Source organism: Humulus lupulus, chromosome 1 (genome assembly GCF_963169125.1).
Source record: "Humulus lupulus chromosome 1, drHumLupu1.1, whole genome shotgun sequence".
NCBI classification, from domain to species: Eukaryota; Viridiplantae; Streptophyta; class Magnoliopsida; order Rosales; family Cannabaceae; genus Humulus; species Humulus lupulus.
The window spans coordinates 3,277,906-3,294,570 of NC_084793.1; the positions used below are offsets into that span (position 1 = coordinate 3,277,906).

General features: G+C 34.5%; 3 protein-coding genes across 3 annotated transcripts; all 3 read left to right on the plus strand.

Annotated features, from left to right (window-relative positions):
- The first annotated feature begins 2,814 nt into the window (after positions 1 to 2,814).
- On the plus strand, positions 2,815 to 4,382 carry LOC133782448 (pentatricopeptide repeat-containing protein At3g25210, mitochondrial). The gene has a single exon (XM_062221762.1). The coding sequence runs from the start codon at positions 2,897 to 2,899 to the stop codon at positions 4,079 to 4,081; it is 1,185 nt and encodes a 394-aa protein (XP_062077746.1). The 5' UTR covers positions 2,815 to 2,896; the 3' UTR covers positions 4,082 to 4,382.
- A 276-nt stretch (positions 4,383 to 4,658) lies between these two features.
- LOC133782454 (FK506-binding protein 2) lies at positions 4,659 to 11,325 on the plus strand. The gene is made up of 6 exons (XM_062221771.1): positions 4,659 to 4,810; positions 4,996 to 5,045; positions 5,493 to 5,555; positions 6,437 to 6,527; positions 6,626 to 6,730; positions 10,701 to 11,325. The coding sequence occupies exons 1-6, from the start codon at positions 4,744 to 4,746 to the stop codon at positions 10,775 to 10,777; spliced, it is 453 nt and encodes a 150-aa protein (XP_062077755.1). The 5' UTR covers positions 4,659 to 4,743; the 3' UTR covers positions 10,778 to 11,325.
- A 933-nt stretch (positions 11,326 to 12,258) lies between these two features.
- LOC133782439 (peptidyl-prolyl cis-trans isomerase FKBP62) lies at positions 12,259 to 15,845 on the plus strand. The gene is made up of 13 exons (XM_062221753.1): positions 12,259 to 12,585; positions 12,685 to 12,771; positions 13,119 to 13,379; positions 13,468 to 13,542; positions 13,631 to 13,711; positions 13,794 to 13,988; positions 14,086 to 14,175; positions 14,250 to 14,425; positions 14,535 to 14,657; positions 14,737 to 14,883; positions 14,977 to 15,104; positions 15,203 to 15,323; positions 15,434 to 15,845. Exons 1-13 carry the CDS (start codon positions 12,399 to 12,401, stop codon positions 15,482 to 15,484), a joined length of 1,722 nt encoding a protein of 573 aa, XP_062077737.1. The 5' UTR covers positions 12,259 to 12,398; the 3' UTR covers positions 15,485 to 15,845.
- The last annotated feature ends 820 nt before the right edge of the window (positions 15,846 to 16,665 follow it).

Here is a 16,665-nt window from a genome sequence, read left to right on the forward strand (position 1 = left end):
CTCTTCATTTCAAATTGCTAAAATATAACTTTAATTCCTACAAAATAACAATAAATTAAATCTTAATCAAATATTTTCATTTATAAAAATAAATGATATTAATTCCATGAAAATATTAATTAAAAATTAATTTATTTGACCAATAAAATCATTAAATATGCATTTTCACCACTAATCAAGTTCCCGCACTTAAAAACCCTCACGGGGCTCAAAACCCCTTAAGCGTCGCGACCCTAAGCATCTGAGCCACAGCTCGCCGAAGGGTCTCTTCTCACTGAGCACGTGCCGCGACACGACCTTGCATCAGGAACCGCCCCTGACCTCTCGGTTCAAGAGGGTCGCGACCCAACCCTACGAACCCAGAATTCCCTGATTTTTTCTTCAGCCAACCTCAACCAAAAACCACCCCAAATCAATCCTAGAACCTTAATTCAATCCCCATAACATATTCAGCATCTTCCCACACAACAAAACCCGAGCTCAACACACTAAAAACTCTACCCAAAATTCAAATTCATAACAACCAAACCAGAACTGAATTCAACTTAAAAGCAATATCCATGACTTACCTCAGCTGTGATTATGTCCTCCTATCTGCAACTAATCAAGCCCCAAAGTCAAGCCTTCAAATCCCAAGTTTGCAGCCTTTAATCCCCTTAGTTCCTCAAGAAATCTCACACCAAAGTTGAGAGAGAGAGAGTCAGTTGGGAGATAGAGAACTTGAGTGTTTGAGTGTTATTCCGAGTGTTTTGTTTTTGTGTGTGGTTTAAGTAACCTTAAGTTAATCTCGAGGCTCGGAGTACCAAAAACGTCCCCGAGGGCAATATGACCAAAATCCCCAGTATCCCCTCCTATTTTCACTAACTTCAAATATATCCTCGAATATGCATTCCCATTACTCGATAACTCAGTAATGAACTAGATACCCAAAATACCCCTTGACTCACCCCGAGTCGGGTATTAGGTCCCGTTGTGTCTTTCCTGCTAACTTGCTCCCTAGGGTTTGCCTTGTGCCGAGTAACCCAAATATATCCACTTAATAATGCGGTCTCACACATATATCACATATATAAGCCAAATATACCCATAACATGCCAAATTACGAAAATTGCCTTTCTAATAAGAAACAGACCCACATGCATATTTAATACACTTAAACATGCATATCTAGCCATATTATCATGTAACCCACATAATCACATAATTACATGCATACTCATCACATATAACTATAATTCTCATAAATTGTCATCCTAATCAAGGTCTTAAGCCTTATTAGGTAATTTGGGACGTTACAACGTCTAGCATATTTGAGCACTTGTATCGATTTGTCATCAATTTACAATCGATTTCGAATGACAACCCACATATATCCAGATCTTTCAAATCCAAATAACATATAAAAATGCAAAAAAAAAAATAATACCACACTCAACACCGGAATAGTTCGAAACCTCAATCTAACCATGACATTTTATATTTACAAGTAGATAGAATGAGATGATATTTACACATGCTTTTTCTCTTAAAAAACGTAAAGAATGACAATTTCTTCACATAAAATGAAACTTTCAGATCAATTTAGTATGCAAAAATGGTTGTGAGCGATGGAGAAGGGAGAGAGAGATAGAAATGTGTGTGATGTTGAATATGATATTTTTAAAACGAAATGGATATTTTTGTCCAAAATATGGTAGGGGCAAATAAGTGGGAGGAATCTTTATGTTCACATATTAAATTTTTTGACTATGTTATCATGCATAATCCTTGAAATTTCCCCTTAAAAAATGAGTGAAAGAGGCACCTCCACTTTTCAAATATAATTATGTCTTTTGATATTCCATAGTGTCTAATATACAGAGTCAACAACTAGGGATGTGCAAAAAAATTTGTAACCCGCCTAATGTAACCCGACCCACCCAATTAAGAATTTGTCTACTTTTTTAAAATTTAAAATTTATTTAATTATTAATTATACATATATAAATTCAAATTTATTTATTTTTTTTATAAAAATCCTATAATTTAAAGTAACAATTATTTTAGTTATAAATGAAAACTAAAAATAAAGAAAATAATAAAAAAAATATTAGTGAAAATGATTTTTTTTAAGAACAAATTAAAAAAAAAAAGTTTCGGCAGTTTGAGTGGTTTAACCCGCCTAAATTGATGGTTGGGTTGAACTTCAATTTTTTTTAATGGTTGGGTTGAACTTCAATTTTTTTTTAATTGGGTGTGTTACGGGTTGAAAAATACTAACATGATTATAAATTTGAGTTGTCAAAAATCAACCAAACCCGCCCAAACGCACGAATGAACACAATGAAATTCTCCTGTAGGGGTTTCACTTTAAGCCATACTGGAGGGGCTCTCAGTGTTATCGACCCGTGAAGTATTGTTGAAGTCTTCACAATAGTCCGGTTGAAGTATTCACAATGGCCAATGGCCATTGTTCTCCTATAGAAGCTTCACAATGGTCAGGTTGAAGTCTTGTTCAGATTAGATGCGATGAAGTTGCAGGAGGTTGTCGGAGCGGAACCAATAAAAGCTAGTATTGATTGCATGTCGTGAATTGGTTGGTCGAATTTGTCTTCTGCTTTTATAATGAAATTGGTTTTGTATGGTTTGTTTCCATTTTTGATTTGCCATTTAATGTACCTGTTTTTACATAATTTTTTCATTACATTTTGGAAAATTATTAGGACATAATTTTGTAAGATCATATTATAAAACCCATAAAACCAAACCCCTTTCATATTTTATTGATTTGGGCCCATATTCACTCGGGCCTCACCCATTTCTCTGTAGCCTTCTTTCACTTTTATTAAGCCCTGCTATCACCTCCTGGTCCTGGACCCTTTGCTTAACCGATTTCATCTACCGTTCCTCATTGACAATGGCGGTGACCCTGCGTCGCCTTCTCACAATCACTCTTAGAACCCCAAACAATAGCTCACAACCATTCCTCTTTCTCTCTTCATCTTCTCAATCCACTTTTCAACTCGCTCACCGCTCTCTATCGTCCTCGCCCACTCAAAACCCCGAAAACTTAAACCCACCGCCAGAGCCCCGAATCCCCGACCACCCAATCGCATCCCGAACCAGAACCCCACTCGAGAAGCAGTTCGAGACATGGGTTCAGATTTTGAAACCTGGGTTTTCACCCCTCCAAGTCAGCGACGCCTTATGGGTCCAATCGGACCCGGATCTCGCCTTCGACATCTTCCGCTGGACTGCCCAACAGCGCGGCTACAAGCACAACCACCTCACTTACCTCACCATGATCAACATTCTGATCGACGGCAGGCGATTCAGCAACGCCGAGACCTTGGTCGACGAGGTAATGGCCGGAGCTTGTGAAATGAGCGTGCCCCTTTACAATTCCATGATTCGATTCTGCTGTAACCGAAAGTTCTTGTTCAACCGCGCTTTCGACGTGTATAAGAAAATGGTAAACTCGGAAGATTGTAAGCCAACTCTTGAAACTTACAACATGTTGTTTAACTCGTTACTTAGAAGGTTCAACAAGTTAAACGTCTGCTATGTTTACTTACGAGCTGTTCGATCATTAACGAAGCAAATGAAAGCTTCGGGTGTGATTCCTGATGCGTTTGTGTTGAACATGATCATCAAGGCTTATTCAAAATGTCTCGAACTTGACGAAGCGATTCGGGTATTTCATGAGATGGGGTTGTATAAATGTGAGCCAAATGCTTATACTTATGGTTATATCACCAAAGGGTTGTGCGAGAAGGGAAGGGTCAGTCAAGGTTTCAGATTCTACAAGGAAATGAGGGAGAAAGGGTTGGTGCCTAGTGGCACTACTTTTATGATTGTTATATGTAGTTTGGCTATGGATCGAAGATTTGATGAAGCGACTGAGGTTGTGTTTGACATGTTGGGTTGTTCGATGTCTCCTGATTTTTTGACTTACAAGACATTGTTGGAAGGGTTGTGCCGTGATGGGAAAGGCGATGAAGCTTTGACACTTGCTGAGGAGTTCAGACAGAAAGATGGGTTGATGACCTCAAAGACTTACAATAATTTGTTGAATCAATTGCATTTTACAAGTCGTGATTAGATTCAGTTCAGATATCGTGGAACGCCATTACATGTAGTGAAATACAGATACTTGAGTTCAATGGAGAATGCCTATGCTATGCCTCATCATCATGTGAGAGGTCTTTGAGCTGAGCCCGAGAGTTGCTCTTTTGACCTTTCAAGAACATGTTGTCCATTTCTTCTTGAAGATTATTGTACATTGAATCAACTTTATATATATTGTCTTTACAAAATAAAGATTTATGATTCTGATTTTCTAGTGTACATGTAATGATACAAGGAACTATGAAGAAGGGTTTTATTTTTTTTTTTTTACCTCATATACGTCTTGTTAAAGAAAGCTTAATATTAATTTTTCTCAACAAAAAAAGAAAAAGAAAAAGAATAGCTTATTATGAGTGTTTATGTTTGGAAAGAATGGAAATGATGCCGATAATTTATTTATTTTATTTTATATTTTTGGTGGGAAATTATTATTAGAAATTTAGAGAGGTCAACATAAAAATAGAATAATTCGGTTGAAATATGGGTAAGTGCCACGTAAGCTTAATTGTGACGTGGAAGAACCAATGGGAGCAGGTTTTGAGAACAAGTCATTAATCACACCCAAGATAAATACTTCATTTTCCGGCCTTTGGGCGAAAACAGACTGAAACAGTCAGAGAGAAATTGGCGAAGAAGATGACCTCCATTACTGCACTGAAGCTCACTCCTGCTTTCTTCTTCTTCTTGTTTCTTTCTACATTAGGTATCTCTCTTTCTGCTTTCTCTAAGATCCACAACTTTCTTTTGAGTGATTTATTGGAATTATAATTCTTATTTTTGTATTTTCATATTTAGATCTGAAACCAGACCGGCAATGATGATTTTCGGTTTAATGATTATTCTGTAGGTTTGATTCCATTAATTTATTTATTTTTTATCTTTTTCCAGTTTCTGGAAAAACTTCTCGCGATGTCACGGAGTTGCAGATTGGTGTGAAGGTAAAATCGCGTTTTTTGTTTGTTTATATATTTACTTTTGTTCATTTCGTGTTGAGGTATTCGGATATAAAATTGGTGATGCCTGTGTGACTGTGATGATTCTTTTGGAACACTTCCGATCTTGGTTTCGCGAGATTAAAATGTGAAAGGGAAAATTATGGTTTTGTTAGATTTTTCTTAGCTTTGTATTTACTGAGCAATTACTTTGGTGGTGGTACTTAATGTGCGATTTGTGGTTGTGATGGTGTGACGCTCGGATTTACAGCTTCAGCTTTATTGTTAAATTACTTTTTGGGTATCTTAGTTCCCAAATTTGGTTCATTGTGATTATGCAATAACATGTCTTTAGTTTTGACTGCATTGCCTTTTAAAAATGTAGTATTTTTTTAGATAAGAATATAGCGTCTTCCCATTTTTCCATTGTTAATTATGCTCTTCTTTTTGCAGTATAAGCCAGAATCTTGCGAAGTTCAAGCTCACAAAGGTGATAAAATCAAAGTACACTACCGGGTAAGTGAAGCGTGATATTGATACCAGTAGCTTTCGCTGTTCCCAAGTTCATATCATTATGATATCGAGTATTATACAAGTTTTAGAATTACTACTAGAAAAAGTTAGTGTCATCTCCTCTTTTTGTATTTGGAACTCGTGAACTTCCCCCAAGTTTTACTCTGCTTCGAGGGTGTTTATTGAGTTTTGTTGAGATTTACAACACCAAGATTCACTTTCAACCTGAAAAACCAGTCAAGAAAATTAACACAATACTAGTAGTTTATCACAGAAAAGTAGAGAACTTTAATCAAACAGTAAAGAAAAGTAAACAAAAAGAAGAACACCAATCTTTATACTGGTTCAGCAACAATGAGTTGCCTACTTCCAGTTTGAGCACTATCCTGAGCTCCTCCACTATGAATCAAAAGCAGTAATACACTTGTATACAGTTGAGAATCAACACTCCGAACTCTCTCAAGAGTCACTCAGTACAATCTCTCTAATGTACTCTGATAACACTCTTTCCCGGAGACCCTTTACACGCTTGCACTCTTCACAAGTTCTCTCTCACTGATTCTCGTTTCACAGAAGTGTAGAAAAATACAAAGCTTTTGTTAAAGTTAAGTGTATATATAGCCAAACACTTGGCAAGTGGCAAAAAAAAACTTATCCAGCTATATAACAGATGTCAAAGTAATTGATGGTGTGGCAGGTTGGAGGATTAAATTTAATACCACAAGTTTATCATGAAAAATTGAAAACAATGGCGGGAACTTGTGATTCCATCTAGTCTATTTCTAGCTGTAATTTTGCTGTTACTAGTTTTCAAACTTGTTTCAAATCTCGTTATGAACAAGTATGATTCATTATTATTATTTTAATTTCTTTTCCTTTTGCAGGGGACACTCACCGATGGAACTGTTTTTGATTCTAGCTTCGATAGGAATGATCCAATTCAATTTGAACTTGGCTCTGGCCAAGTGATCAAAGGTGTGTGCTACAGTGATAACGTATTAACGTTATCTTGTTTTTTAATCTGTCATAAATCAGCGAATGATTCAATGTATTCGTGCTTTTCTTCTTTGTAGGATGGGACCAAGGACTGTTGGGAATGTGTGTTGGTGAAAAGCGAAAGTTGAGAATACCAGCTAAACTTGGTTATGGGCCGCAGGGTTCTCCACCTACTATCCCAGGTACTGATTTACTTTGTCACTTCTTTTCTAAACTTTCTCGTTTTGTGGGTTAACCCTTGAAGGTTATAGTTCTGGTTTGTATCCTTTTTCATACTAAATTTGGCTCCCGTAAGTAAGAGGGTTGCATGAGCATCTCAATGAGAAGTCTATCAATACTTTAATAGAGAATTAAATTAATATATTTAATTATCTTCATGTATTTAATTGTCATTATCTCTCTTCCTTAAAATAGGATAGTAGGTTCAGATTTTATATATATTGACTGATTCGCAGTTTTGGGTTGATTCATTCTGTAACAAATTATTCTCTTTTTAATCAAATTTATATCTCCTAATATAAATAGGGAAGAGAGATATAAATAGGATTACAAAAGAGACCAATTTGAATCGGTCAATCTAGAATATATTAAGGAGTTCAGTTAATTTAGATACATTCCAACCACTTCCTTACTCTCCAAAGAAACTGTCATTATCATTAGAAAATGGTAATGAACAGTGAATGAAAAACTACCATGTGTTTAGTTCACATCTTTTGTAAATGGATTTGTGTCTTTTTAAAAGTCTATGGAGACCTTAATGGTTCTAGAGTTATTTAAACCTAATACTTATTATATATCTTCCTTTTGCAGACTAATATATGTTTGCTAAATTACTTTCTAGAATTAATTAGAAAAATATTATAAGAATATATATTAGCCTTCAAATGAAGATATATATAACCAAACTTTTATCTAGCTTTTGAAAAAGGCACAATTCCATTCATAACAAATGTGAGAACAATTATATCTTTTCATTTAATTTGAATATTTCTTCATGTTAATATAACTTCTTTTTTTCTTATAAAAAAACATTTAGAACTTTTTTTAACTAATATTTATACGTTTTTTTTACTCAATCTTTTTGGTATATATATATTATAGTATTTCTGTTTACTCTTAAACAAATTATTTATTTATTAAAATTTATAAAAAATATTAAATTTTTAATATTAGCTAAAATAAGGAGTGTGGTGTCAAATATTGCACAAAGAATAACACTAAAATTTAGAATGGGATAAAAGTTTTAGTATTCTAATTAATTGAATTTAAAATATATGTTTTTCAATATTCTCAAATTTAATATATGTATAAATAGAAAATTAGTAATTGTAAAGTAGTATTTAAATATAAAATAACATAGTTTACCTATTAATATTTTTGGGCCTCTCATAGTGTGGTTGAGATTCTGTAAATATTGTGCGTCGTATCATATGTTTTGTTTACAAATCTTTTCATTTTATTAACTATTATTATTTGTTTTAATTTCTATCTATGAGCAACTCTAATGAAAGCACTCAAGAAATGTTAATGTTCAAACGTTACCCAAAATTGTCATATCAACATAAAATATTATATTTTATTCTTTATCTTTGTACATCACTATTTGGTCATCTTTTTTAAAATGCACTTTAATAGTGAGGAGTATCCCACCATGGTCCCACCCATTTTTTTCATTTAATTATATTTACATATAATAGTTTTGTTTAAAAAAATTAATAATTAAAAAAAATATATATAGGAGCAATGGAGCACATGCTCCTATATAATTTTCTTATTTGTTAAAAAAAAAACTATTATTTATAAATATAATTAAAAGATAATTGAGACCATAAGAGCAACTCCAATGGGAGTTGCTTTAGGAAAAAGCTTGTCAGATGTGGGGTTTGTTAAATGAGGTGGATAGATTGTTTTAAAGGAAAATTGGCAACGTTGCCTTCAATTTTTTTTTTTCCATTTTTTTGATTGGTTAAGCTCAATAAAAAAATTGTTATTTGACAACTTAAGCAACCAAGCATTGGAGTTGCTCTAAGAGCAAGTCCAATGCTTGTTGCCAAATTGAGTGCTTGTTGACTTTCAACTCAATGCATTAACCAATCAAAAAAAATAAAAAAAAAATAAAAAAATTGAAGGCAACGTTGCCCAGCAATGGCAACGTTGCCAATTTTCTTTTAAAATAACTTCTCCACCTCAGCTTCCAATCCCCCATCTCAGACATTTCTGGCAAGCATTTAGGCAAAGCAACTCCCATTGGAGTTGGCCTAATGGGCAACTCTTAGAGTTCTCACTGTTGGAGTAATTTTTTATATAAAAATGATGCTACAACAGTGAAGTTGAAGAGAATAAAATATAGTATTTTATAATGATCCGACAATTTTAGCAACTTTGCACATTTTTTCGGTGTGTCAATTGGAGTTACTCTTATAATACAAACTAGTGCTGTTGTGATTCAAATTCTAAATTGGTGCCCTACTTTGGTGTCTACTTACTTAAAATGTGGCACTCCACGCACGTATATTCCTTTTAAACAACGACTACTTTTGAGTATTCTTTTGCACTTCACTATTCATCTCATTCTTAAAATTGTAATAAGATATAAAATCCAAAGACTAATTATTTTATTTGAATAAATATACTTTAGTCAAACTCACATCTCTATAAAATAAAGAAGAGAGTGCAAAAGATATTGGAGAATAAGATATAGCTAGCACACTAGCTATGTTGGAAATTTAGATTTACTTGCTACTTATATTTGACACATAAGATTGCTAAAATTAAATTGAGTAATGTTAGGGATACTCGCACATTATGATGTATAATCAATTTTAGTCATTATACTTTTAAGTGGGAAACTGGGACCCCATCATTTTTTAATTATGTGGTCTATATTAATTGTACATTATTGTTGTGTGTATAGTGTTACTGATATTGGTTTTGCTTAACACTAAAAATTTGATATGAACATAGAGTAAAGGATGTCCATTAGAGATGATTTGACATATGCTATAAAATCTATAAAAATAAAATAGCTGTTTTTGAAATAATTTTATTTAATTGTGGTATTAATTGTATTTTGTGGAACTTGAAGGACCAAAGTGTAAAAGCTTAAGTTATAAATATCACATAAATCTAATATAGGTACTAAAACTCAAATTACAAAATCTCTGTCCATATTTCTTTGCCGACAAGTATGGAGTTGTAGACTATTCTAAAAAGTGAACCAAATATTTAGCTTTTATGCAGTTTAGTGTAACAAAGCGTGAAATTTAGTGTTAGACAATTTTATATTATACAAAAGAGTAGCTCAAATGATCATGTGGTTTGTTATTCAAAATATGAGGCGTAAGTCATCTTATTGTTATAGTTTTTCGGTTCCCAAATATCTTAAGATTAGGTGGAAAGTAGTCTAGATTATAAGAAAATTAATACAAATGAGTGTGTCATACTACATTTAGTACACCTTTTTTTTGGGGGGTTAGAACATCTCCGAAGCACATGTTGGTGCAAAACAAAAAAAAAATGTTTCTAACACTGCGGGGCAGCTGAGATCTCGGCTTCTAGACTTTTTAATATTTCAATTATCAATTCCAACTTCTTAGACTATTTATGATGCCAAATTAATCATGTTATGGTGTCTTGATTTAGCATTAATTGAATTGTGTTCTTCTGCATATATGCTACATAAATTTCCATTTTTCCATTGAGTTAAATAAAAAGTCTTTTCCTCCTGTTAAATGACAATCAATATATTCAAATCACATGTTATATTTTTGCAATTTTTATGCCTGAAACAAAATATAAGGACATGTTAAGATAAATTTTAGAGATTAGAGATTGTATCACACTCTTACGTTAGGAGGCATTTGTGATTATGTTTATTTTGTTTTAACATCCCTAAAGAAGATCAACCCGTTTCTATAATTCCCTGGCACTTTCATAAATCATTATTGTGCCCTTGTACTCAAATTGAGATATTGATCGTGCCACCGCATAAGAGCTTGAATAAGAGCTTTATTTATAGAATTCTTTATAATGTGGGATATTTAAGAGGTTGTATTTCTTGGAGATCTCCAAGTTTAACTAGACTAGATAGATAGTCTCTTCTCTTGTAATGTGCACGTGTCTAATTTTCAATTTTGTCAAAACTGCATGCAGGTGGGGCAACGCTTATATTTGAAACCGAGCTTGTTGAAGTGGTTGGGAAAACATCAACAAAGGATAGCGAGCTCTAGTTAGTTAGTCAGCTCAGCCTGACAGCTACACTATTTCCTGTTGTGGCCATTTTCTGTCTCTGCTTTTTCTCCAATGAAATTCTAAGTCTTCTCTAGTGCCCTTATTCGTCTTTGTTTTTCAAAGTCTATTATTATTATTATGCTTTTTCAGTCAAGCTTCAGGACTTTTAGAAAAATTAAACATTATCTTATGAGAAGGTTTTGTAGTGGCGTGTGGATTTTCTTAAAGTTTTAATACTCCGAGTTAGAAGGAAAAAAGAAAAAGAACCCACTTCTCTTCCCTTTTGCTCTTTTCCCAAAATATACTTGTAAGATGGTCTTGGTTTGGATTCCCTCGTCCCAGTCTGTTAGAAGCGTCATGAGATAATACATAGATCAGATCAGATCAGATCAGAGTCTGTTAAAGTCGTAATCGTATGCAGCTTTTTTATCTTTCGGTTTCTTATATTATACTTTCTTTTTCCTTTTTTGTAGCTAACTAGTGAGTACTGTTTAGAACCAAGTTTCTTCCTTTTCTGGTTAATAAGTACTACTTAGATTCTTTTCCACTCCCTTCTCTTTCTCTCCATTTCCAACTTCTTCGTAAAATAAATGCTCTCCTTTTAATGAGCTGTTTTATATTTACTCTCTGTCTGTATGATTTTTATTATTCTTGGTAAAGTTAGAAATTGATCATACTAAAGAGGGTAGTAGGGTACCAACTACCACGTATGATTTTGGTATTTTGGCCCAACGACACCATACAAAAGAAAATATAAATTTGATGGCTATGTTTGGTGGAGAAGATAAAGGAAATGAAAGAAGAGAGAGAAAGAAAAGTGGATTGGAAAAAAGGAAAATGCCATTCACCATTTTTTATATTTTTATATATATATATATAGACATATTTTTAGTTTGTATAATCATACAAAACATATTTCAACCTTGATTATATATTTACATTAAATTCTATCCTTTTTTTTCTTTTTTCCCTTTGTCCATAGCATATTAGGCAAAAAAATTATTTCATTCTTATTTATATCTTACCATTCTGAAACCAAAGAATAATAAAAAAAAATATTTTTCTTTTAAGACGATAGCATGGTCTTTTTGCTACACTAAGTAAAAACAGCTTGAGGTGTTGGCCAAAATCACAAATAAAAACAAAACATTATTAGAGATTCAAAATAAAGCAAAACTCCAATTTACTATGCGTTGACTTGACTGTAACAAAAGAAATAAGCAGTTAGCTTAAACACAATTTATTAAGCTTTAAATAAAAACAGCTAAAAGTAAATAAACGCATTAAAATGCCGAAATACCTCCAGATGAAATCTCAACCGTTGATCTTAATCTTCATCAGGAAAGATGGTCACTCACTCAGTCTCACACCAAAGAAACAAAATCATCTCAGCCCTTGATTTCAGCACTCTAAACCCTCGTAGAAGTCTCTAGAATCTAAGCGAGGCTAGCGCACACAAACACAATAAAAGCCTCTGTCCCTCTCGTTTTCGCATCTTCCTACTTCTCTAGTCTGCTCAGTAACACATCACACTTCAATTCTCTTTCTCCATCTCTGGAAAACCCGTTGTCTGTTTCTTCGGTTCTTTAGGGCATCGAGTCGCCATCGTCGTTGCGAGCAATGGATGACGACATCAATTTGAATATGCCGCCGCCGGAAGAGATGGATGAGGACTTTGATCTGCCCGGCGAGGGCACCATTTTCAAGGTCGGCGAGGAGAAGGAGATCGGAAAACAGGGTTTGAAGAAGAAGCTTCTCAAGGAAGGTGAAGCCTGGGATACCCCCGAGACTGGTGACGAGGTCGAAGGTGAAGATTTTTCTTTGAACATTCTCAGTCAATTCTAATCCATTGGGTTATTGTAATTTGTTATGAATTTTTGTTATTTATTTATGTTTTTATTTGCAGTTCATTACACGGGCACTCTCCTGGATGGGACTAAGTTCGATTCGAGCCGTGACAGGGGGACTCCCTTCAAGTTCACTCTTGGACAAGGTGAAATTTCTCTTCTTTTTCTATATTTATAACATGATTAATGCTTAGTTTTCTACCCTTTTGTTTACAGATTATCATGATAATTTGCTTCTCGAAAAAATATAGAATGGGGTTAAACTTAGTATTCTGGTAGGGAAGATAAGAGGAAGAAAGGAGCTAATTTGAATTGTTGAAGCTTACTATATTGCTCTGCTTTCAGATTATTTTTTAGTTTTATACTCCTTTTAGGAATGTTTAAGCTGATTTAACACTCTTGTTCCCCACATTCATCGAGAGAAACTTGGGATAGTGAAAATATATTTTGGACGGGAGCTGCCTCTCATGAGTAATGTGTGCGTAAAATGCAGGGCAAGTTATTAAGGGATGGGATGAAGGTATTAAAACAATGAAGAAAGGTGAGAATTCTCTTTTCACCATTCCTCCTGAGATGGCTTATGGCGAGGCTGGATCACCACCTACTATTCCTCCCAATGCCACATTGCAATTCGATGTGGAATTGCTTTCATGGACAAGTGTCAAGGACATTTGCAAGGACGGTGGAATATTCAAAAAGATTCTAACAGAGGGAGACAAATGGGATAACCCAAAAGATCCTGATGAAGTGTTTGGTATAGTATCTCTTCCAATGATTTTATATGGCATGTTTATTATACTTCACGGTCTCTAATGATAGTTTTCTTCGTAATCTTGATGCAGTTAAATTTGAGGCTCGACTTGAGGACGGCAAGGTTGTTGCTCAATCAGATGGAGTTGAGTTCACCGTAAATGAGGGTTAGGCTTTTGTGTATTAGTGACCAACTTTCTAACTTCAAAGAGATCTGGTCTCTTAATTCAATTCACTGTTGATTCCTTTTAACAGGTTACTTCTGCCCTGCATTGTCAAAGGCTGTTAAAACTATGAAGAAGGGAGAGAAGGTGCTTCTTACAGTGAAGCCACAATGTATGTTTCTTATCTAAATAGAGTGATGTGTAAATAAAACCTTTCAATTGAATTTTGTAATTTATCTGGTTCTTTGCTACAGATGGGTTTGGTGAGAAGGGAAAGCCTGCGGCTGGTGGTGAAGGTGCAATTCCACCAAATGCAACTCTTCAGATTACTCTAGAATTGGTATCATGGAAAACTGTTTCAGAGATAACGGATGACAAGAAGGTTATAAAAAAGATACTGCATGAGGGTGAGGGCTACGAGCGTCCAAATGAAGGAGCTGTTGTCAAATGTAAGTACCGATTCAAGGTGGACTTTGGATCTTTGTTTCACATACCCCCCTGTTTAAACATTTATTTAACTGGAATTTGGATTTTTGCATACCGCAGTAAAATTAATTGGGAAACTACAAGATGGCACTGTATTTATAAAGAAGGGACATGATGGAGAAGAACTCCTGGAGTTCAAAACAGATGAAGGTAACGTTTTGTTGTTTCTCTCTTTATTACTTTCTTTTGTTATATGCTTTGTGCTGATTTATTTCGATGGACAGAGCAAGTTATTGATGGGCTCGATAAGGCTGTGTTGACAATGAAAAAGGGAGAGGTAGCACTCTTGACTGTAGGACCAGAGTATGCATTTGGTTCATCAGAGTCTCAGCAGGAGTTGGCGGTGGTACCTCCCAACTCTACTTTGTACTATGAAATTGAGCTGGAATCCTTTGTGAAGGTGAGTCCATCACTCAACAACATTTTACCTGATCTATATGATTGCACAATCATTTTTTCCCTGGCTTCCCGTCTCAAATTCATAATCAGATTGTTTTTGGGTTGTTCAGGATAAGGAATCATGGGATATGAACACGGAAGAGAAGATTGGTGCTGCGGGTAAGAAGAAGGAGGAAGGTAATGCCTTGTTCAAGGCTGGTAAATATGTCAGAGCCTCCAAGAGATACGAGAAGGTAAGTTGCATGATTAACGTGCTAGCACACCTCATTTATCTCATTTTCTTCTGTATTTATTGAGTGCTTTTTCTGGCAGGCTGTGAAATATATTGAGTATGATACTTCCTTCAGTGACGAGGAGAAAAAACAGGCAAAGACGTTGAAAGTTGCATGCAATCTAAATAATGCAGCTTGCAAGCTGAAGCTGAAAGATTACAAAGAGGCAGAAAAATTGTGCACTAAGGTTTGTCATTAGGGGAAAATGTGCAAAAGATGTGTCTTACTTTTTACTTTTTATAGTTTGGTTTCCTTGATGATATTTTATGTTGGTGTTCAGGTACTAGAAGCAGAGAGTAAAAATGTAAAAGCGCTCTATAGAAGGGCTCAAGCGTATATCCAATTGGCGGACTTGGATCTGGCTGAGCTCGACATCAAGAAAGCTCTGGAAATTGACCCTAGCAACAGGTATATATATATATATGTGTGTGTGTGTCTGTTTTGATTTAACAACAATCATGGTGTATTTTGTTCATATTCATCTGATGCCTCACTTCGCTTGGTAGGGATGTGAAACTGGAATACAAAACTTTGAAGGAGAAAATGAAGGAATTCAACAAGAAAGAAGCCAAGTTTTATGGCAACATGTTTGCAAAGATGAGCAAATTAGAGTCTCGGGAATCCAATGTGAGTTTTCTGTAGTAGCAATTAGCAAACCTCTGGGAACTTAGAATTCTTGGTGGCTTGGAAAATTAGAAGAAATTATTATTGACTGGTAATTTCTTTTGAATTTGCAGAAAGCCGCAGCAAGTGAGGGTGAACCTATGACTGTAGACAACAACGCATAGGTGGGGTGTGGTATGATATAGGCATACAATTTGGAATGTATGGTGATAAAAGAGTAAAATGCCTAGCTTTTTACTGGTTTACTACTCTGTTTCATTTCAATTTATAGGACTAATTGGCCTTTTGGTACAGAGGAAGCTATTATTGATTTCCTCTGCTCGGGAGTTAGACTCGTTGAGCATTACTGCTGAATTGTGTTACCAATACGAGGGTATTTTGGTCTTTACACTATTATCTCCTCTGTGGTGTTTTCTTGTCTGTGGCTTACCCGAACTTCCATTTTAATTTTCTCAAAATAATTTTTATTAGGCGAGATTTGAATTTTATATATATAACGGTTCTGTGTTCATGATTCATTAACAATTCTGTTTTTCATTAAATTTGATTCAAGTAATGTCGAAGGATCTCATAGGCCATTATTCATGATTAAATTGATGTGTTTGTGTTCATCTTCACTTATTCATTTTTCATTTTCTGTGAACATTTCATTTCATGAGAATGAAAGACATGATAAGAGAGCATGAATTTATAAGCCAGAAAGACATAATACTATGAAAAATATTTTAATGCTGTTTTAGTAAGGCTTTATTTATATTAATTTTTTTACAATTAAAATACCAAAAATTTATATATGTTCATTAAAAATTAAAGAAATTATATTTGTATAGCTTAAAATTTACAAATACTAAGATGTTTGATAGCAGAAGCCGAACACAAGATAATTTGTCAGAAGTGGGGACATGAGTCCATAAATAATTCAAATATAATTAAAGAAATCTTTTATTTTCGTAAGGCTAATTTTAGTAATCGGTATTATTTATTGTATTGGATGCCAAAGAAAGTTATGAGGCTCAATTACCCACAAAGTGGTGTGTAGCTGGGTATTGATGGGCCACCAGAGTCATTACCAGCCTCTAACGAGGAGGCTAGTGAAGTGATTTTCCTCCTATTTTAGACACTGCTCCAGTCATTGCTCTTGGGCTTCATTCACGTGTAGGTTGAAATGGTCTTCCACCCACGTAGTCAAACGAATATCTGAGCTGCTTTCTGTGCTCGTGTTGAACATGCGATGAGACTAAAAAAATAATGCATTTTATAGTCATAGATGCACATGTGGCAAGTAATTGGCTGGGAGTGCTCTTTCGTCTCTATTAACAATTTTAGTCCCTTTTCCTGTCCCCAT

Coding starts and splice junctions, on each gene's coding strand:
- LOC133782439 (XM_062221753.1), top strand. CDS start 12,399: ATGGATGACGACATCAATTTGAATATGCCGCCGCCGGAAGAGATGGAT. Junction 12,586..12,684: donor GACTGGTGACGAGGTCGAAG/GTGAAGATTTTT, acceptor TTTTATTTGCAG/TTCATTACACGGGCACTCTC. Junction 14,884..14,976: donor CAGAAAAATTGTGCACTAAG/GTTTGTCATTAG, acceptor GTTGGTGTTCAG/GTACTAGAAGCAGAGAGTAA.
- LOC133782448 (XM_062221762.1), top strand. CDS start 2,897: ATGGCGGTGACCCTGCGTCGCCTTCTCACAATCACTCTTAGAACCCCA.
- LOC133782454 (XM_062221771.1), top strand. CDS start 4,744: ATGACCTCCATTACTGCACTGAAGCTCACTCCTGCTTTCTTCTTCTTC. Junction 4,811..4,995: donor CTTGTTTCTTTCTACATTAG/GTATCTCTCTTT, acceptor ATCTTTTTCCAG/TTTCTGGAAAAACTTCTCGC. Junction 5,046..5,492: donor AGTTGCAGATTGGTGTGAAG/GTAAAATCGCGT, acceptor TTCTTTTTGCAG/TATAAGCCAGAATCTTGCGA.